The sequence below is a fragment of the Micropterus salmoides genome, unplaced genomic scaffold (genome assembly GCF_014851395.1).
Source record: "Micropterus salmoides isolate LMB-PRFRI ecotype aquatic unplaced genomic scaffold, ASM1485139v1 Ms_hic_scaffold_3, whole genome shotgun sequence".
Classification (NCBI taxonomy): Eukaryota; Metazoa; Chordata; class Actinopteri; order Centrarchiformes; family Centrarchidae; genus Micropterus; species Micropterus salmoides.
The window spans coordinates 26,415,616-26,438,822 of NW_024042261.1; the positions used below are offsets into that span (position 1 = coordinate 26,415,616).

Genomic DNA, 23,207 nt, shown 5'->3' on the forward strand with positions numbered 1-23,207 from the left:
GTATTTATTAGTATAGTATATAGTATAAATTGTATTTAAACATGTTTTTTTGTCTTCCTCTTTGCCAGTTTGACCAGCAGACAAGCCTCGGCCTCTTGTCCAGAGATTACTATGCCTGTACCGGACCCTACGCAGAGGTATGCTTAAGGTTCACATGTGCACACATACACACACACACACTTGTATTATAATTAAGTCTTTCAACCAATGCACAATGAAATCAGGTCCATGTGTTCATTTGGGCCAGTGCCATTGAGTCTGGGTTTAATGTCCCTTAGAGTTTGTTCTTGCAAACATAATGTCCAACCAGTGGTGAAGGCATCAGGTGAAACATCAGTACCTTGATAACCTTTATGGTTATTTGTGTGCTTTTGCGCATTTGCAAGCGTGTGTGTATACAATAAATACAAATCCACTCTGAAGCACCAAGTGATGATGAAAATCAAAGAAGCAAAACGGAACAGATTTGGTTATGTCACAATTCAGACCAGATGTGTGTGATTAAAGCTGACATCCTTTGCTCTGGTTTTACTTTACAGTTTACCACAAACTCATGATTGATATGCAGAAAGAAGCACTCAACCGCACTCAGCTTGAGGCGGGCTGAGTGTGTGTGTGTGTGTGTGTGTGTGTGTGTGTGTATGTGTGTATGTGTACATAAGTGCATGCTGTGCTTCGATTTTTGGTAAAGGGTTAGATTCAAACCAGTGTCCTTTCTTTCTTGTTGAAGTAAAGTCAAGTTATGAATATAATGAATGTGTGTGTTTGACAGGCATGTCGGGCATACGAGCAGTTCATGATTGACCTAGCTAAGCTTATCCGCACTGACCGGGGACTGGCCATCAATGAAACCAGCATCAGAGAGGAGGTGACACGAGTTATGGATCTGGAGAGGGACATCGCCAACGTAAGTGCATATTCATGCTTTCCCAGCAGAAACCTAAATGGTTGGTCAGATTTGACCACTTCGTCTATAAGAGTGCTCGTTTGTTCTTTGAGAAACTGAAGGAAGGAGGCCATGTTTTCCAGCAGCAAAATTTACCTTATCGCCTATCTTAGCTTCACATAACAGGAGGATTTTGCGGGAAATCGACGTATGACAGTATAACCTTCCACTCCTCCATTTGCTGCCCAGACCTCTCTCCTCTCTGTGTGTTTGTGGCTCCAGTCTGGAGCAGCTGCTGTGTAAAACAAGCCGTTAAACAGCCTGATCCCTACACAACAACTTTTCTCAGACATCAACAGGTTTCCACGGTCCATGTTTGTCATTCTTTGCTGCTCTGCTCCACTCACTGCCATGCTTCACTTACCCTCCACTCGGCTGCTGGCTTTTACAAGGCAGTCACTGTTCAAGCTCTGACATTTACAGACCTGAAGCCTCCTGGGACTTCAAATATGTTTGTTGCTGTTGGACCACCACTGCAATTGTATGCATGTGTCAGGAAACTGGAGGGTTATGTTGTGACAGCATTCTTGATTTTCAACCACTCTGTCTTGCTCTCTCCAAGGCTACTGATACTCCAGAGGACCGTAACAATCCAGTGTTGCTTTACAACAAGATGGAACTGGGTGATCTGAATGCCAACTTCACCCTTGAGGTTGAATCACAGGTAAAAATAGACTTCTTATCTGTCAGACTTTGTTGTTTCTTTTACAACTTCCGTCCACTTTCCTATGTTCTTTTTCTCTTTTTGTGCTTTCGGATTCACTCTGAAGGTATTTGACTGGAGCCACTTCACAGCTAAGATAATGGATACAGTCAACATCAGCGTAACTGACACAGAGAAAGTCATAAACTACTCCCCCAACTATTATAGAAGACTCAACCATATCTTGGCCAGATACACCAAGAGGTTTGTTTGTGTATAATACTATTATATTTGTGAGTTTGTGGGGGTGGGAGCGTAATGCATGCAATGAACAGCTGATCACCTATGACTCATGTATCGTAGCTTTATGTGAGTAGGAGACTTTCTTTGAACATCCTTCTTCCCCTCACAGGGATCTCCAGAACTACATGGTGTGGCGTTTTGCTATGAACATGGTGGTGGGCCTAAGCAGAACGTACAGGGACACCAGGAAGGCTTTCCGTAAGGTACATTGCCAGGACCCTGATCCTGAACCTCTCTGTAGATAAACACAGGGGCCAACTAACTGAATTTTAGAGAGTTAAACAAGACCAAAAGTATACAACTAAATGCTAACAAGTATAATGTAAAAGCGGTCACCATCTTAATGTAATTAACAGCTGAGGCTGACTGGAATGTCATTGATTTCCAGGTATTATGAACCAAAGTAGTGGGCAAAGCCAAACTTCGACCTGCTGGTGGTATTAGATGAAAAAGGGTCACCGAAGTTACTACAATTAATTCTAGGGGGAGCATGAATGTACAAACTTTCATGGCAATTCATCCAGTAACTGTCAAAACATTCCACTGTCAACCTTGTAGTGGCTCTAGATGAAAAGACAAATTATCATCGGTGAGATTAATCTTCTGGGTAACATGAATGTTTGCACCTTCTCTGCATCTTTCTAATCCTAGCCTTCTTACTAATCTAATAATTTCCCATCTGCCCTATTTCATATAGTCCTAAGTGATGTATAATGGAGGTGCAAATATAGAATTGCCATGAGCCTCTTTAACCAACATGCTGAGTGGTTTATCCTGCATCGCTAATTGGTCGGCGATTCTTTACTTTCCCTGCAGGCTCTGTCTGGTACAACGTCAGAGGCAGCAGTGTGGCGACAGTGTGCACTTTACGTCAACAACAACATGGACAATGCTGTAGGACGACTGTATGTGCAGGAGGCCTTCTCTGAAAAGAGTAAAGAACTGGTCAGTAGGGGGGGATTTTATCATATCATTACTTTAGATAAGATTTAATGTTCCATAAAAAGCTATTACAAATATCATTAAATATTATTAGACAGTGTTCTGTGTAATGTAATTGAATGCTGTGTTTTTACTGACATTTGGAAGTGGTACTAAATCATAGAAATAAATTTGCATGTGTTTTCAGTGTGAAAACAGTGTGAGAATGTTTATGTGTTCAGTTATTCATACATACAGTATGATAACAGGTTTTTCACACACATCCCATGCCCGTGTATTTTTGTCTCTCACCTGTGTTTTTGTCACCTTTATCTCTTGGTATCTCCACCACAGTATTGCATTTTGTGCTTGTACCATTGAAAGCAGCTGAACAAAGCGTCCTTGTTATCATGCCCACACCACCCACACTGTAAATCTCAACTCTGGGCACGTGTGTGTATGTGCATTCTTTGACACATGACTATGAGTCATATTGTGTGTGTGACCGTGTGCATCTGTCGTAATGCTGTTGTCTCACACACTGTAAATCTTTGTCACCTCTTTCTGGACGTTCGCTGGCTGTAGCATGTGGATTCCACCTCTCAGCCTGTCTGAATGTTTCCATGTGTGTGTTTGTGTGTGAAATGCAACACACAACCCTTTTGAGATTGCATTTACATATCAACACCTCTTTCCCCTGTCAGGATTGGTGCCGAGTGCACAGGCAAGAGCAGGTTGAGGACCCAAAGGCAGGACACAAGCAGGATCAGACTTAGTTGGCAGATTTATTGTAAAAACTCAAAACTCATGTTTACAGGGTGTGACGGCAATTCGAGTTTTCAAATAAACAGCTCAGGCAACACTTGTCTTTCTGTGAATTTTATTCAAATCTTCTACAGAAGGACTCACAGCAACACACATACGCCGTATACATGTATGCTCAAATGATTGAGGAGAGCTGATGGAGCTTGTTATTTAACCAGCTTTAGGGTAAATCATCTCATCCCACAGAGACACTTTGTCCCTGAAGTCTGGATAACACGGAGAACAGAGATATTTCGACTGTTACATTTACACAGATTCAGTGCCACATCACACATGAGTCTCCCTGAGTCCAGGATGTGGTAAGAAAAGTTCAAACAGAAGCACAAACCAACTGAGGTAGAAATCCAAATGGAAAAAGTAACTCCAAAACAGGTGGGGAAAAATACAGAGCCCAACAAATGTTTGAATATGGCACAAACAGAGACACTTAACTAATGAAGGGGCAGACAGGCAGAATCGTGACATCCGCAAATACATGGCCATACATATAAATAAGTATGCTGAACTGATCTGCAGTTGGCAAATATTCTGCACTCCTCCACATACCAACCATATCAAGGGGCATTTTGAGTAGTTTTGATTATATTGTATTGACTATATTATGATGATACTATTTCTCTACATTTACTCAAACAGACATTCATGCGTGCAACGACAGACATCTATGCGCGCACACAACACAAACTCACACACACACATGCTGTATGCTAATAGGTTTTCGGAAAAGCCTCATCAGTATGGTCCCTGCTGGTTTGTGGCGAACCACAGTGTGTTGTCCGAGTGGTCATGCAGTGTGTTACTGAGGGGTCTGCTGATGTGATGAGACACTGGAATGCCTCTGTCAGCTCACTGTGGTCTCAGAGCACAACTGTGGTTTAAGGGATCTGGAAGGGTGACCTTCGATGTCACTGCAGTTTTTTTTTTCCCCTTCGTGTTTTGCTTTAATTCTTTTATTGGTTCAGGTACTTTTTTTGTGAATTCTTCAAATGCTGTTTTTGTTTTTGTTTGTGGACAAAATGTGGCTCGTGACAATCCATGCTTTGCATAGCATTATGCCATGGTGGTGGCGTCAGTCAGTCTGTCTCTCTGTGTGCTGGCATATTCTTGTAAATGCTGTAGCTCAAGAGCAATCCATTACAGGAATATTACACCACAGGTTCCCACTGAAAACTGAGCTTTTGATGTGGATTTTGGAGCACCTCACTGTATGAATATGCATAAAAATATCTTGAATGTGTTACTTGAGGTATGCTGACATAGAAATATTTGTTTAGTTACACGCATTTATTTATGGTCCGTGACAGAATATTAATATTGCAATAGTTTAACTTGTTTGTTTAAAATATATTAGTAATGGTGAAACATTAAGCTCAAGCACTTTAATTTAGAGGTGTAAGGCACTGGATTATTTCAGTAACACGAACTCCAACACAAAACCGCTGCATGCATCTATAATTTCACTATTTAAAGGTTATAAAATGCAGAATGTAAATTTGTAGCATTATCAATAATACATTTGCAAATTTGCAGCCAGTACAGCAGACATCTACAGTAGAGAATTTAAGACAACAACTTGAGACTTGAATAAATAAGTTAAAATGTCTTTCTAACTTTTTAATAACCATAATTTTAATTGGAGCTTTTCATCACTAAACATGATGTAATTCTGACAGCCATTGCTTCACTTTATTCATCCATAAAAATAGTTGAAAAATCGTTTTTATTATTCGATCTGTCATTTTAATCACACAAACATTATTACCCTACTGGTAATATTACACAAGGTTATCAAACCCCTACACAGATAGAATAACCCCCGAGTGCTTCTACATTGATATGTGAGTATGTAATGAAGAGGCCTGATACAGGGTAACATTTTTTATGATTCTGTTGCACAATATGTTGCAGTTTTTTCTGTGTGCTTTTCACTGTTTCCTTTCTGCAGACCTTATGAGAAAAACTCCCACATTGTTGGCAATTTGTACTGACTGACAGTTAGTGTTGAGGTTTTTTCATGATATATATTTAATGTTAGATATCTGCGACATATTTGTGAGTTTTGTCTCTCTGTTTTTGTGTGTATGTGTGTGGGCATCAGATGGAGGCAATGATCAAAGACATTCGGGAAGTGTTCATTAGTAACCTTGATGACCTGACCTGGATGGATGCAGAGACCAAGAAAGCAGCTGAGGAGAAGGTATTGGATATTATAAACAATCTTTTGTATTGCATTGCATTGTATTGTATTCTTTTCTGTGATATGTGATGACAAAGACGATTGTTTGTCAAATTTTCTCCTCTGCTTTTCGGTAGGCCAGAGCTATTCGGGAACGGATCGGCTATTCTGACAATATCAGAGATGATGAATACCTTAACAATGAGTACAAAGATGTAAGTGACTGAAAAGATATGGTTGTGAATGTTTTTCTACTTTCACTGAATTAGTGTAACAGAATACAGAGTGGATTCATTTGTGAGCAGCATTTCAGTTCCATGAAAACATCTCGGTGAATTCTTGGCTTTTATGAGTTGTGCTGGAGAATATATGACCAAGTGTTGATAGCTCTCATCGTGGCTAATCCTCGTGTTTCTCCGGCTGTGTGTTGGTGTAAGCTGAGCTACAGTGCAGAGGAGTACTTTGAAAACATCTTACGGAACCTGGAGTATGTGCAGAAGAAACGCCTGCGGAAACTCAGAGTCAAAGTCAACAAAGAGGAGTAAGATTCCACGGGGGGAGGGGGCAAATTAAATCAATGCTCAACAAACAGGCTTCCAGATGTGTAGTAAATTAAAGTTACAAATCCAGGTCATCATACTCAAAGTTACAAATTAAAGTATTTAAATCATTAACAATAAATAACTTATGGGGCTTATGGTGTGACACACTAACTTGCATTTAGCACAGTGAATTCCTATTCTCCCACACAAACTCCTACTCGCAGATACACTTCAGCCTTTCACTACTTTCACAGCAGGAATGCTAATATTAGCCTGCTATTATTAACCACATGTCAATTGTAAAATCTTCATTGCATTTAAGTTATGCTGCACTATAGTGCTCGTTACTCCATTACCATTATTTAATTCCACCTTCCTTATCTTCTCCAGATGGGTAACTGGAGCTGCTGTTGTCAACGCCTTCTACTCATCCAGCAAGAACCAAATAGGTATTTTCACATGTGTACTTGCAAACACATTTAGTCGCAAACATTAATATGTGTCATTTGTAAAGTCTTGTAAAGACAAACCTATTAAGTTTTTTTTTTCTTTATCCCTGCTGTCAGTGTTCCCTGCAGGCATACTCCAGCCGCCTTTTTTCAGCAAAGGCCAGGCTAAATCTCTCAACTATGGTGGCATCGGCATGGTAATCGGTCACGAGATCACACATGGCTTTGATGACAATGGTATGATTTTTATTCTCTTTGCTCTCTTTTCCCACCCAGAGGAAGTCTGGGCAGATTATATGGGTATTTGGATAGAAATATTTCCCTTTCTGTAACTGGTACCACTTCAGAAAAAAGTGTTTTGAAGTGCTATTTCTGTGTGCTGCCTCAGATAATTTTTCACCTCACTCATTTTCATTTGAGTTATGTAAAGTTATTATGTTCAATATCAAAGATGTCTGAATACTTTTATATGGATATGCACAACTGCAAGCCACCGAGAAATACAATGGAAATGAATGAAGTGGAATGGAAACATGTAATTGGCATCACTTGCAGCATTTTAGTGCTGCCTAAGATAACAAGATACTGGATGTTTGGGCATAGAGAAGTATTTATTTTCTTGTTGACCAAATCCAACCGACAAACCTTTAATGCATTTTATCCATGTTTATCCATCATGTTTTAGGTCGTAACTATGACAAGGATGGTGACTTGAAGGACTGGTGGACACCAGACTCCACTCATAGGTTTCTGGAGCTGTCAAAGTGCATTGTCAATCAGTATGGCAACTTCTCATGGGACCTGGCCAATGGACTTCATGTATGTCCTGGGAGATAATCCATCTCCTACTTTTTTCCTCATGTTTCAGTTTTTATAGAATTTACTGCAGCATTTTTCTCAACTTTTCTTTTTGTCTCATTTATTTGCTTTCCGGTTGCCTTTGCCAACCTATCCATTTCCATCTTTCCCTCACTTTTCCAGGCTCATCTCTTCTCTGCCTCAGGTGTCTTTAATATTTTGTGTTGACAATCCCTCGCTTTGTCTCTCCTCCTGTGCCCTATTGCTTTGAACAATGCTTCTTTTATCCCCTGGGAAAATCATGTCTTGTGTCCCAAAGAGTGATATTTGTGATTTGCTGAAACACAGAGGAAAAATTACCAGCCAGTCTTTTGGTTCTCTCTACTTATGTCCCCTCTCTAGTTAAATGGTAACAACACCCTTGGGGAGAACATTGCTGACAATGGAGGGATACGGCAGGCATATCAGGTAATGAGCCTGAAAACAATGGAGACAACTTGGTTTTAGAGCCCTGGTTTACAGATGACAGAGGATGGGATTCAGTCTGTGTTTTGTTATTATCGTTATATATCGTCGTAAGTGCTAACATTAATAGAAATGTGATTTTGCCAGGTCAGTGACTGGCTCAATATTTTAAACACAATGAAGGACATGATGTTGCTGCTGATGTCTGATATTTTACACGGGTTTGAGCATTTAAAGATTTAAATGCAATCAATCATGATGTCATACAAGTATTTCTTTTATCTTTATTTATATTTACATGGTCAATTTTGTTGCTCTTTTGATGCCAAGTGGAGATTTGATATCCTTTGATGAATAACAAGATCTCAAACAGATTATACTATGATTGAAGTTTCATGCTGGACCGGAAATGTGACAGTATAGTATTTTATATATTGATGAGTTGACCGGACTGTTTCCAAAACAATACAGTTATATGTTTAGCATACACATGATTTACCAAACAGCCCAACTCATGAAATGCCCCACTGCATCAGAGTTTCAACCCAGTCAGATACTCACAGGCACAGGTATTGTATCTTCAGAAATTAGACACTTGGATGAAGACAAGGGAATAACAACCATAATTGGAAAATGGATTTAAAATGAAACATGGTTGGTTTATTGCTGTTAAAAATGAACATCCAAATTACATTAGCAGTATACAAATAAATATGTTTTGGCTAGGTTTTAATAATCAGTAACAGTTTAATTTAATTTTGAGCCATTTTTTATTAATATATTTTTAACAGAGATAAGATGAGAACATTTGTCTTATCCTACAGGCCTATAAGAACTATGTGGAGAAGCATGGAGAAGAACCACCACTGCCTGGCATTGACCTATCCCATGATCAACTCTTCTTCCTAAACTTTGCTCAGGTAGTTGATTGGTGGATGGATAGATGGAAAATTGGATGAATGGACAAGTGGATGATTTGGTGGATGGATGATAGATAAAAACATTAGAAACAGCATGTGAATCTGATTCAGCACATCCCAATTTCTGTCTTTCTCAGGTGTGGTGTGGAACACACCGACCAGAGCAAGCTGTTAATTCCATCAAAGTAGATGTACACAGTCCAGGGAAATTCAGGTAAATTTAAACCAACAGTGCTTCCTTTACACCAGTCAGGCATTTGCTTGGGAGACAAGTCAGGAAACAAATGACAACAGTAGCATTTAACATTAAAAACTTGACAAAGTGACATGTCATGTAAACTTCAGTTTCAAGTAACCATCCAATACATGAACTTTAACCCCAAACAACAATGTCCTCTGCGTGTGACACAGGGTACTGGGCTCCCTTCAGAATTTCCCAGAATTTTCCAAAGCATTCAACTGCAACAAGAGCAGCTACATGGTCCCTGACAACATCTGCCGTGTGTGGTGATCAACAGACCTGGGATGGGGACTAACATGGGTCGTCCCTGTCCCCCTACCTCTCCCCGCTGACTGTTGCCGCACTTGTGGGGGGCTACAGGGAAGTGGAAACTCTACTTAGTTCTTTACTGAATGGACCATGGTGGTTGGACTGATACTGCAGTATGCCTTCCTGCGAGGAAAGCAATGGACTGTGCTGTCACAGATAGACAGCACCTCTCTCAGAATCTAATACTGTAGTTCATTCAATCAGCCTGATTATTCTGCTACTCACTGGATACAATCACTCCTTGTGTTTTTCTTTTTCTTTTTTCCATTTTCATCTTGGTTTACTCATCATTTGTGAGTCTGCCAATGTGTATGTGAGTGTGTGTGCGTTTCAGTCAAAATACTGTAGAAGTTGTTGGCAAGAGAGGGGCAGACAGACAAATGTGCTCAAACCCACTGGCATATGAATACAGGGCACACCCACTCACACAGATACACATGTAACAAGGCTGAACCACTGTACTTTATGTGGGACTGAGCTGTATGCCTCTCATAAAACCACAGCTGGTTTCAGCTTTCATCTACATGCTGATACACTCTATGATGTACTCATTGTTAATACGTAGAACTAGATTAGGTAAATTATTGCAGAAAATCTGAATTTTTTTTTTGTTGAATAGACAAGTAAATATTTAATCGTAATCACATATTACACAATACTGTTCTATATTTAATGTTAATGACTCAGCTGCAGTTGACAGGCAGCTGCTGTTCACTAGCAGTACGTCATATAAACCAAAATGAAGTTTTCGCCTTTATGACAGCTGGTCATGAATCATGGAGCTGACAATCGACAGACACCAGACCCTTTTTATAGGTTCACTGAGCCACATGTGTGTTTCTGTGTTTCTATGTGTTTTCCAGTCTTTGTACATCATTATGATCGCTGCCTACTATTTTTCAAGCAAGTATGCCTTACATGATCTGTTATGCCACTGTGTGTGAGAGTATGTATGTGTATTTGTGGGAGAACAACATATAAGAAAATGTGATATTAAAGGAATAGCTTGACTTTTTCTTCTTGCCCAGGGTCAGATGAGAAGATCAAATTCACTCCCTGTCTTTACGCTACAGACAGTAGCCTGTTAGCTTAGCTTAGCTTATCTTATCTTAGCTAAAGACTGGAAAGAGCTAGCCTGGCTCTGCCCAAAGATAAAAGACAAAACAAACAAAAACATAAACAAACAAAATATAACTTGTTAATTGCTAGCTATGCTAAGTTAACCATCTCCTGGCAATAGCTTTATATTTAATAATGATATGAGAGTGGTATCAATATCCTTAACTAACTCTTGGCAAGAAAGTATTTCACAACATGTTTAACTATTCCTTTAAGAAAGATGTAGTGATTTCTCAGTTTGATCTTGGCTTAATGGTGTATTGCCCATCTTTATTTCTATTTTTTTTTTTTTTTTACAAATTCAAGCAAAATATAATTGATTAATTGACAGATGATATAATTAAGCTTTCAAAGGAATGTTTATGATTATCTATTTCAAGTCAAGCCAAGTCCTTGCTGGAACCTAATGAACTTTTCAAAGTGCATGCATTCTTCTGAATTCAGAAAGTTATATCAAGTCAGTGGATCCCAGTTTAGGATTCATTATTATCATATGTTATCATACAAGGTTGCTAATTGTGGAAAATGTTGCCTTTGCCTTTTTTATAGAAAATAGTGCAATGAATGATGTGCCATGATCACGTAGACCACTTCTTCAGGCTGTATACAGCACCCTCCATGCCCAGCATTTATACATTGCTGTTTACCTTTGTTTTGTTATCATTGTTTGTGCAAGATTTTTGTCACTGTCGTTCACTCCCTCAGGCTTTCTTTCTTTCTGCCTCTCTCCCTCTCACACTCCACCTGTAGAAAGACAGATATACCTCAGTTGCCTGTATTTAGATACTTTATAATAATGACTGATAATCATCTTGAGGTGCATTTGTTTTCTTTCAAAATAAATCTTTAAATAACAAGCTGAGCCTGCAGGCAAGTTGTCCTACAAGGTTTGTGTGTGTGTGTGTGTATTTGTGTGTGTTGTTTAAGCTGAATCGGGCTTCTATATAAATGCAAGCTATTAAATCTGATTAAAAAAAGTTACATTATCTTAAGTGTGCCAACAAATATCTTGGTCCTGCTGACTTGACTTAATGGTTTCTTTCTGGACTTCAGAGCCTTTACATATAGAAATCTTGTAGAAAAATACATTTTATCTAGAGTGCACTCTGTGATGTTCTTAATGATGTTCACTCATTACTGACTCGAGGGGAGTATTATGAATATGGGGGTCTAATTTAATTTTGTAATTTCCACAAATACAGGAAAAAACAAAACAACAAGTTAATTTAAATGCAGCATAAGCCCAAACTCTTTTCCTTCTAATTTGACCTATAAAATGTGGGGGAGTAGGGGCTACGTGAAGTTAGTCAAAAGCACTATGCAAACAAATTAATGTGCAATATCATTATGACTGCTCCCAAGCTGCCTTCTGGTAAATATACCCCATGCTGCAATGAACCAGCAAGCACATTTCTTGGCAGAAGGATGGCTTGTACCCAGGCTGAAACTGGAGAGTCAAACATTCTGGGATGTACAGGGAATAAGAAAAAAACATTTCAAGAAGTTCAGAAGTAAAAGAGAGCACCAAAAAGAATTAAAACGCACAGTATGTATGAGACAGAATAAATTAAATATGACCGAACTTTGAAGCCAAGTGTCAAAAATATCTTGAGGAATAGAGGAGTGTAACAGGAGACAGAACCAACACACACTTGTGCAAATACACAAAAGTAAAGGATAGGACGTTCATGCTGTGTATTATCATTTCTTAATTTTTAAAAACATTTTACCACAACTGATTTCAATGTATTAGTCAGTTAACATTGGTTCAACTAAACAATGCTAATATGAATACACTAATTTTGATTGGTGGAGCAGAGCAACAGCATGTTTTGGATTTTACTCTGCATTACACACTTATTCTTCATACTTAATTTCATGTACAGTAAACATTTAATAACAAGCCTGTCAGGATGTGTGCGAATGTATTTCCACCTCTCTGAAACTCATTCAAGTATTATTTTCAACTGAATATCATTTGCAGTTGCTTATTTACTGTCTAGCTTCCCCTGTTGCTTTTGCGAGCTGGTAGCACATTGGGAGATAACTGAAGGTTCACACCACCCACTTTCCTCGTGCTCTCACCCTCCTTGTCATTAGCAGCTATGCTTGCTAACATCACAGCTAACATTACAACACCTCAGCATGTTCCTGGGAGGCTGAACAGAATGTTTTGCACTTTGCACTATGGCAGGGGTTTTGTCCTGAAGTAACATGGAGCACTTGGGATGTTTGGATTTTTAAAATTCAATACAAACGAGAAACATGATTGAAATTGAAAATCCGACAGTGTAAAAAAACACAGTTAACGCCTAAACCTTGGATCTTGAAAGCATGCTAAACCGTCTTTTCTTTTTGCTTTCAAGACAAAGTTTTGCTCCCCTCTGTTGCCCTCTAGTCATAAAACGACTCAGTTTTCCCTCATGTGCCCTTTGGGTGACCCTAACAGTGTGTCCAGTGGTATGTGTGTGTGTGTGTGTGTGTGTGAAGGGGGGGAATCCGGCCTCAGGAATGCCTGTCAGTGAGTGTGTCGCAGTGCTTGTGGCAGTGTGTGGTGACTGAGATGTATGAAAGGGGAGCACAGCACAAATGTGTGCACACACCACATGCAGACGTGTGCATAAGCACACATGTGCACACACACACAGGTAGCCAGTTAGAGTGGGCTCCGTGCTATGGCACATTTGATTTTAAGGGAGCACTTATTGTAAAGTGCATTCTCACTGTGCTCTCATTATCAAAGGCCACTGATAACCAGCCATTCTGATTTTAAATAAGGTAGTTTAGCAAGTTTCTATAAAAAGTTTTAATTACCATGGCTTTAAAGCTGTAATCCTTTTTTTCAAGAACAAACCATTGTCATTTTAATAAAGACGTCAGACAATAATTGCCCATTTTCCATCATTCTGTGAGCAACAGTGATCTGATTTTATGCTGCGAATGGTTCTGCAAACAGCAGGGCACAGTGAAAGGAGATGGTTACCTCACTGAGAAGTTGGAGGTCTTCCGCCTGTCTTTTGAAGCTCTTCATCTTACAGTTCACTGTGCAACATTTCAAACTGATCTACTGTAAAAAAAAAATGCCTGACTGTTATCTTGTTTTGTTGACCAGCTTTTTTATGAACCATAGTGGTAAGTGTTTAGCTCAATGACACTTTCCTGTGACTATTATTGCGAAGCTGCAGTTGTAGTAAATGTTTGGCTTGCATTAGCAGTAACTTAATACAGCACCTATTCCCAGAATGTCGCCAATGACATCAAGTTTCTAATACTGCAAATGCAAGGGCTTTCATCAGTGGGCCATATGGTCAGTCAAAATTACTTCAGTATCAATACCTCTAATACTCTTTCACACATTGGTATAAAAGAAAAATAATCATTCTCTCCTATGCCCATATGAAATCTCACTGCTATTGTTGCTCTTGATTTAATACACATATTGAGTGACTTCTTCTATTTAAAAAAAAAAACGTGTCATGGATTTATGTATTTGAAATAAGTGGCACACTGTATACCTAGTGGTATGCTTGTCACACTTGACATACTCTACATTACACATGTCGATATAACCACAATTGACACAGTGAGCCTGAAAGAATCAACATTTACACAACAAATTACCTGGAAAATTACCTGTGAACATTCAAAGACAGACAGTGAAAACAATGCTTTTTTAATGACTAATGATGAACCCTATCACTAGATAATGAAAATCTAAAAAAACTGCAAGTTTCAATAGATCTATCTCAGAATATACAGTTTATATCTCCTATTTTAGCCATGAGAAGGTACAGTATTTTTTTTCTCTATAGTTAATATAAAACAGTGACACCCTGTGGTTGTTCAACATATCTGTGCTGCTAAAATGAGCCTGAGGTTACTGACTTATTATGAACTTAAATGAAAAATGAGATCCAATTTCTTTTAAGGATTGCTGCATGTTTGCTTGCTCTAATGCACTTCAAGACACAGGTACTGGCACTGACAGCTCACTGATTCCATTTGCATAATTTAGCAATCTGGAGAAAAGTAATTCATGCTGTTTTTAAATCTATATTACACTCTGTATACTACTATTTTAATATGCTTTTTTGTCCCCACATTTTGACCAGTCAGTGCGCTTAGCTTTTACTTTTCTCATTTTATCTTGCAGTAGTTTAACCTCACAACCTCATATAATTCCTCAAATCCCAATAATCACAGCTTTTATCTCAGAATTTAATAAAAATTTCAAACCAGTAAATAGCTTTATTGAATCAAAACAACATGTATCTAGAAACCCTCTTGATTGAGAGTATTGTGAATTCGCTGTGACTTCTGCCATTAAAGTAGCCATTTTCATTACTTTTACAGTTTAGTGCAGTCAGTGACTCTGTAGACTATGCTGTAGACAATTCTGATTAACTGCTTCAAGTTGGCGACTGGCATGAAGGTCATAGCACTTAATTGGTTCCGCTGATATAAACACATTTTCTGTCACAATGGGAAAGGCCACTTCTTTGACATGCAGTATACTCTGCGGGGCTTCTCTGTGTTACAGGCTTTAATTTGCTTTCCATTTCGATTATTCTTGCCAAATAATCCATAAACACAGTAGTTCAGTAGTTTCTTGCATCATTACACAGTTTATACAGAGATACAGTTGACTAAAATAAGGTGTCACTCTTAAAGAATATCATACAGGCGTAAATTTGCAAATGCTTGGAAACATTTGGCTTTTTAAAGGGCGACATTCAATTATCTGAAGAATCTGACTCTGGAGGTCTGGACTAGTTGTAATTTTTACATCAAAGTGTAGCAGCTCTGTAGTTACGCAACAAAATCCCATTATTCCAATTGCGGCTTCCGGTATTTGAATTTATTTTAAGGTTTTATTGATTACTTTAAAAGCACAGTTGGATCTGGCCTAAAGCTACAGTATTGTTGTAACCAACTTGAGAATTCCCTGTGAGTCAGGGAAGAGCATCAGATTCACATGCAAGCCCTTCTTGCTTAGACTAAGACCAAAGGAGAGCTGGCTTTGCTCTCAACACACCTGGGATGAACTGACCTGCCTTAGGCTAGGATGTTGTAGGCTGTGTCACTCAAAAACCACTACTGGTTCTGCTAATACTGGTACTGCTATTACCAATTGTTTCTACCACTTTTAGAATTTGAAAAAAAAACAACAATCGTATATTTAGTAGCACACATTATATGAAATTTCCATTATTAAAACAATTTAACAAGCTGTAGTTGTGCATAAATCACATGTGTTAGTATTACTACTAAAAACTAAACTATACAATTGTTGCAAATGAGCATGCATTCCACCATTTAACTGTATAAGCAGTACGGCAACAAAACAAAACATGTAAATGGTAGACACACCGAATGAATGTACCCCACCTGGAAGACACCTTATTACACAGCACCATGTGGTGTACCTGCATAATGATCTATTTGAGGACACAAATGGCAAATTGAAGTTGCCTGGCAGAGCTGGAAGGGATGTGTGTGTGGCAGTGAAAAGTACTGTTTTTGCTGTTAATGAAGTAAACAGGTTGGGCATGTTACGTAACAGCCAACACATCATTATTTCTACCAGTTACAAACAACCTGATGCCACTAGTAGTGCGTCAGTGTTTAACACAAGTTTGTATGTGCATGTGTGTGCATGATAGGGATTGTATGTGTTGCATGAAAGTTTCCATCTCAGCCTCATTACCCTGTCGGACTGATATTTGCATCTGGTGTACATGTTCAACATGACACTAACTGTATGGGCTTATTTGGCGTTTGCAGGCTCATAAGGCTTGACACCTCCTGCTTACTGGAAAGTGGATGTGGCACAACCTGCAGTGACACCCAGACAATCTAATTCCCTGTTATTAAATGCAGACATCAAAATACTCCTTCAAGCTGTAATGGCAAGTTATGAGCTGACTTTTCAGGCAAACATTAGTTGTTTGATTGCTTCTAGCTGAAATCCAAATACTGGCTGAAATCTTTGAGGTTGATTAAATATAGATTAAATATATTTAATTCAGATGTAATCTTGAATCCAGTAATATGTCAAAAGTAAAACAGTTAATACAAGTGCTTGCATTTAATAAAACAAATTATGAGCAAACAATCCCCCCCGGGCCGTCTCTGCACATAACAATTAAAAGTGTTCAAGAGAATGCAGTTCCCCATTCAACTTTCTTTCCATTGTTTTTCTCTTGTGGGACTACTCAAAATAAAAAAGACGGACTTGTGGTAGCCATGGCAATGACATTGCAAGTCCTAACACCGAATATTTTTGATGCCCAGTTGTTTGAAGTGTATACACAGAGGACACACACATACACACACACACAAACTCAGGTATATCCATTTCTCATTTTACTACCTTAGTTAGAAAACACTTATTTCTACTTTAGCTCTGAACAGCTGCTTGAAGTGCAGCAGCCTGAATACACAAAAACTGCAATGTATTACATCTGACTTTGTTTATAGAAAAAGCTTGGTTTTCTCATTAGGACATCTTTTTGATGGCAGAGTTAATGGATTTAAATCTATGATGCCTAAAAGAGTTATAACTCATGATGTAGAGAACATAATATAAATCAAAGGGGAGAAAACCACAGAATCTTGTTTAATGTATTCATTTATTACAGGACAGACAATTATTCATGCCAAAGGAAACTTTCTTCAGAGCTAAATATCATTACCACTGGACAATGTCAGAGCTCCATTGCAATCCATTGCTCACTTTTATACCAGCATTTCCACATGAAATTTGAAAATAGCTGACTGCACGTTTAGAAATTTTATATCAAAACATAATGATGATATTTTCTTCCTTGTGTCCTTTGAAAGGAGAACATAATTTCTCTGGTGAAATCAATTCCTTCCTCGCACACCACTTTTCTGTCAAAGAAAGAAAATCAAAATCCATTAGTAGAACAAAACACTGCAGGCTGGCTGGTAAGTTTAGAAAAATGAGCGGTATTTACTAGATTTTCCATAAAGTATTTGTTTTGCATTTTAAGAGATCGCCAAAAGCCATTACAATTCATCCTGTGAGAGAATTTCTGTACAATATTTCATGGCAGTCTATCCAGTTTTCAAACATTCACTCAAAACCACAAATATCAACCCTGTGGTGGCGGTAGAAGAAAAGTCAAGGGATTGCAAAATTATTGATCATAAATGTCTATACAAAGGTTCATCACAATCCATGAACCTTTGGATTTCCATGATAATCGATCCAAACGTTGTTGAGATATTTCAGTCCTGATCAAAGTGTTGAACTGACTGACAGTCTGAGAACATTGCCATCCCCAGAACCACGGCAGTAGCGTGGCTAAAGACACATGAAAAATACCTAAATTTAAGCTTATACAGATCTTTATACATAAAGGGCAACTACTGTATTCTTCATAAACTGCTGCATGTTTATACTTTAAAAGATGGAATCATGTACCCAGGCAAAAATAAAGACAAAGTACACAACTGCTGTGCAGCCAGCAATCCATCCCACGATCAGCAGAACAGGGAAGAGTTTGTGGGACAAAGCAGTTGGACGCACATCTAGAGAGACGAATACAGAAACAATAACACATTATTGGGAGGCTGTGGAAATATTCATTGACATAAACTCTGGGTCATTTTTTGCCTATATCCTCTGGGTGGATTGTGGGTTTCTTACCTCTCTTGGACATGGCACCTCTCTCTGCTATAATCTTCTTGTTGTGATGGATGCAACGCCAAGCTCCATGCTGTGAAGAGTTGGCATTGGCACCCGGCAGGGCAGGGAGGAACAAATCTGATGGACTTGGAATTAAATCCATCCTCAGCCCTTCATCGGTCCCATATAACTTTAGCCCGTTCCGCTCTCCTCAACATTCACAAAAAGCATTATAATACTGACAGAAACATCCAACTTACTCCTCTTCTGGAGGTGAGGCCATTCCCGTGAAATACTTTTCTCTGTGGACCCAGTCCCAGCTGTCCTAGAGCCTGGGCTCCTCTTCCTGTATCCCCCTGGAGTATCTGCTGCAGCTGGGGCTGGCAACTTTGTCTCCAGAGGATAATTTGGGTCTTCTTCAGTTAGGTCAATACTATGGGAAAACAAATTAAATAAACTTTAGTAAACAGCATCTCATAAAATTTATGAGGGCATAGCTGAAGTGAGCAAGGTCTTGTGTTGTAGCTATGTACTTAGGAGGAACCATGCATAAATAGTTTGACATTTTGGGAAATTTGCTTATTTGCTCAGAGGAATTTGCTTTTTTTTTTTTTATGTTTACCTTCGGACAGAGCCAGAAACGATACCACATCTGAGAGCGGTATCAACCTTCTCATCTAACTCTCTGCAAGAAAGTGAATAAGCATGTTTTCAGAAATGCCAAACTATTCCTTTAAAGGGTATGATGAAGGCAGACATGAAGAGAGGAGAGCAGAGGAGAGGAGAGGAGCAGTAATTACTGGAGACTATTTAAGGACCAACAAAGCCTGAAGGAGAAGAGCAGAGAAAGAGGGAGATCAGGTGATCTAGAAAGTGAAGAGCACAGGAAAAAAGAGGAGGGGGAAGAAAGACAGAATGGAAAAGAGAGGACACTCATGGTGTAATTGGATGAACACTTGATGATCACTGCAGGGTCTGCTCTTGAAAATGACAGCTCTCTCTCTCTCTTTCTCACTCCAATCTCTTTCTTCTTTAAAAGGCCTCGCCAATCAATTTGAGCACACTCACATGCCCACGTATAGCCCATCATCAGTATGGTGAAGTTCGAGAGATATAGGGTCAAGTTGCATAATTACATGGAATTACACAACCCCTGCTATCACTGAAGAGTTTGGTTGTTGATGACCATCAAAGATCCAGAATCTCCTCAGGTGTTATGTGTGATCTTTCAAAATACGTGCCATTATGAGAGAAAGACTCTACCATAAGCTACAGCATCTCATATTACGTAAGGTACTAGAAATGACAATTGCATAATCTATTTTGAAACTGCTGTATCACAGGCAATCTGAATGAACACATCTGGGATTGTCTCCATCGCTGTGTTAACTCCAAATGACTGTAAACTGTAGACTTTTCTCCTCCTGCTAAGCTGCAGTCTGATTTCCCTCCCATGTGGCAGTGATTTCTGCATATCAAGCATATTCTTCCACTTCCTTCCTTTGGTGTGGTGAGAGATGACCTGCAACCACTGTCGCTCAAAGTGAGTGTCTATCCCTGTTACAGAGTTGATGTATGCATTGGTGTTCTGAGCAGAAATTAGAATATAACACTTAATTTGCAAATTATGTTGCACAACAGTTGCATTTCAACAAAACGAGCACTGGATTTAAAGGTCACACGGGATGAAGTGTTTTTCTGGTTCTTGCTATATTCATCAATTTTATCTTGCTGTATTACATGCTGTGTCTCATGTGTTAACTAATCAATGCTGTTTATACTTTTGCCTTCATTTGGATTTCCCTGGCTGCACTTCAGTCTTCCAAGTGATGCATATCTGTGCTCTGCTCCTCTGCTGCCTCGCAGGGATAATCCAGGGGGTTTATGGAATGGAGCCTCGCCAGCTGATGGCAAAGTCTCTTCCAGGTAGCATTTATCAGGCAGGAGATGTAGTGATTGGGGGCCTGTTCCCTGTTCATGTGAGGGCTCCACAGTCTGGGTTTGGATTGCGGAGTAAGAAAGTTTTTATTTTCTATGAAATGTAAGAATTTGAAAATTAAATATTTTCTTTTCTTGAACATGTTTAGCTAAACTAAGTCTGTGTACACTACACTCTTGTCATCATGTCTTGATTTCCTTTGTCCGTCTTTCCAGGAATTATTTGCAGTTTTAACAAGCAAGTGTACCGCTTGCTTCAGGCCATCATCTTTGCAGTGGAGGAAATTAACAAGAACCCAGACCCCCTGCCCAACTTCACCCTCCCCTCTAGTACCAGTTATTGTTGTTGATGCATGCACTTCAGCCTTCATTGCTGTGACAAACACCATTGGGGTGTTTGATATGCCCATAGTGAGGATAATAGATGTGATGCAAACATAATGATTCATGTGCTTGTTAGTTTGGTTGTGAAGTGCAGTGTTTCTAATATTGTTTGATATTGTAACACATTTTTGTTTGGACTGCACAGTGTTACACTGCTGCCTCACAAGAAGAAGCTTGTTGGTTCAAACCCCAATATAATGTCGTCTGTCTGTGTTCAGTTTGCAAGTTCTCTCTGTTTTCAGGTGGGTTTCTTCTGGCTGCTCTTGTTTCCTAACGATGTGAATGTTAGGTATTGGAGGTGCAACTACAATTTCCTTTGACAAAGCAATTCAAAATTGAAGTGTTTCTTGGGCACTGCACAGTAGCTGGTCTCTGGTTGTTAAATTGGTCAAATGCAGAGAAGAGGATTTCTTGCCCTAAGTTAAATTCAAATTATCTGTCTGTGGATGATGATTTTGGCAGATTTGGGATTCCGATCTTAACAGATGCACTCAAAGTTACGTGTGTCGCCTACCATGAAGTGAATCCAAAGGTTCTGTAATGCCTAATTGTGAATGTGTCAGTACATATTCCCTCTATATCTTTATCATTCTCTCCCTTACCATGTCGTCTTTTTCCTTACCATCTGTAGTTCTCTCTTTGATTGTTAATACATCTCTTTTTCATTCCAAGAACTATCCTAAGATGACAATACAAAGGATTGTTGAAGAAAGAACATTCCCTCATTGGCTGGGACCATACGATTTGTTCTGCTAAAGGCCAATATCCTGTGTCTCTGTTTAGCATTTCTTGTCCTCATGGTACAAGAAAAGCTGTGCAGAAAGGGACGTATCTTCCTTTGACTGTCTGCCTTGTGCTGAGGGAGATATTAGCAACAAATCAGGAACTTTGGAGGGTTCATTTTATTTGTGTAAACAAAGACACATTTCAGTCAGGACAACTTTCATTAAAGAATCTGATATTTGCACCGCAGTACGTTATGTCTGGCGGTTTGGCATTGTTTTTGGATCTCCCAGTCCTTCCACATGCCTAAATGGAAAGCCATGAAGCAGGGACAGCACCTCCCTGACCATCCATGTGCATACATGGAAAGCCTGAAGCAGAGAACAGTAAATACCCCCCCAGGGTGAAGAACAGAGCAGGCATTAATACAAAATGACATCATTAATCAGATATGACCTGAAAGGAGGAGCTGGGGTGGCGGCTGGTTCCAAGCTGCTTGCAGAGGAAGCAGCAAGGGCAGGCAGACTATAGCAGCTTAAATGAGGTGTCTTGTATGGAATTTGCCAATGAATGCTAAGAGAAGAATCAGCTGAACTGTCAGCTTCAACCGTCATGTGTTTACCACCTAAAAACCATTTTTGTTTCTTTTTTTTATCCCCGCGACCCTGTACGCAGGATAAGCAAATCACAAAATGCTTTGTTATACTAGTTGAAATACTGGACAATTACAAATAAATGATAAATATCCAGGCAGTTTTTTGTCTTTGTGGGACACAAGATTTTACATGGAAACATAATTTTCCACGCAAATGCAGAGTTACTAGTTTTGTTTCTATTTGGTTTAAACACTAACAGGGCTTTGAAAAGGTGCAAATTTGCACTTGTGGCAGGTTTTGTCAACTTCTTTCTAGATTTTATGAGTGAAGAGTCATAAAGTTTAGTGTTGTGACAAAAGGATACCTTCAGATTTACCTGTGGAAACAACAAAAACACAACTCTTTTTCTGTCTCTCTGTCTAAGAATCACTAGTGCGTATTCATCATCCTGATCCGTTTTGGTCCAACTTAAACCTCACAGTCTGCATTCACCAGCAGGTGGATTTCCTGTCTTACAACAGCATGGGAATTGTCCTCGCCCATCATCTCAGCTGTTGGGGCAGCGCCGACAGATGCCACATTTGTCACCTTCCTGTACTACTGACAAGTGTAGCCTTATCCCATGTTTTGGAGAGTATTACACTGTAATTTCATCATTCTAAGACAATTATAGTGCAATCTGTTGCAGTTTCCTGATCCATTTACATCAATTGAAAGACCACATCCAAAACCATGATGTAATTTACCCCTGTGTCTCCTTACTTTAAAATCCCTCTCCTGCTTTTAGGTGAGGCACAGAGGTAAGCGTCATGCTTCTGCTGTTCCTCAAGTTTTGTTTCTTATGTGCGCTGCATGGCTTTCATTGAACAGCCAGTGGCTTGGTGCTGTATGCTGAGACATAAGCTGTTTGGAATTAGCTTTGTGCTGTACATACCCTGCCTGCTGAGCTGTACCGTGGTGGTCCTGGTGTCCTTTTGTTTCATGCTGCCAGTGGGGAACCTTATGCGTTATGTGGGTCCTCCTCAGCAGAGGTTGGGCATCTCCATCTGCACCATGGTACAGGTGATTTTTTTAACACATGACACATGACAGTGTTATGTAATACTGTAGTAATTTATGTATGACATTGTATTTTTCAAATCTTCCTCCATATGAGGACATGGCCATTCATACAAATTGAGATGTCTACTAGATATTTTGTTTTCTTAGTATTCTGAACATATCCGTTCCTGACCCAACCTTATTTCCAAAGTGC

General features: G+C 39.2%; 1 protein-coding gene across 5 annotated transcripts in view; it reads left to right on the forward strand.

The window, feature by feature from the left end:
* Positions 1 to 11,514, forward strand: part of LOC119882886 (neprilysin-like) — a 31,923-nt gene extending 20,409 nt beyond the window's left edge. For all 5 annotated transcript variants that reach the window (XM_038693212.1, XM_038693213.1, XM_038693215.1 and 2 more), the window contains 16 exons: positions 69 to 137; positions 773 to 907; positions 1,509 to 1,610; positions 1,717 to 1,853; positions 2,002 to 2,095; positions 2,709 to 2,837; positions 5,737 to 5,835; positions 5,952 to 6,029; positions 6,252 to 6,355; positions 6,747 to 6,805; positions 6,923 to 7,042; positions 7,491 to 7,624; positions 8,006 to 8,071; positions 8,893 to 8,988; positions 9,126 to 9,202; positions 9,400 to 11,514. In XM_038693212.1, the coding sequence (XP_038549140.1) occupies positions 69 to 137; positions 773 to 907; positions 1,509 to 1,610; positions 1,717 to 1,853; positions 2,002 to 2,095; positions 2,709 to 2,837; positions 5,737 to 5,835; positions 5,952 to 6,029; positions 6,252 to 6,355; positions 6,747 to 6,805; positions 6,923 to 7,042; positions 7,491 to 7,624; positions 8,006 to 8,071; positions 8,893 to 8,988; positions 9,126 to 9,202; positions 9,400 to 9,499 (1,599 nt within the window). In that variant the 3' untranslated portion in view covers positions 9,500 to 11,514. The remainder of the gene's footprint in view (positions 1 to 68; positions 138 to 772; positions 908 to 1,508; positions 1,611 to 1,716; positions 1,854 to 2,001; positions 2,096 to 2,708; positions 2,838 to 5,736; positions 5,836 to 5,951; positions 6,030 to 6,251; positions 6,356 to 6,746; positions 6,806 to 6,922; positions 7,043 to 7,490; positions 7,625 to 8,005; positions 8,072 to 8,892; positions 8,989 to 9,125; positions 9,203 to 9,399) is intronic.
* The last annotated feature ends 11,693 nt before the right edge of the window (positions 11,515 to 23,207 follow it).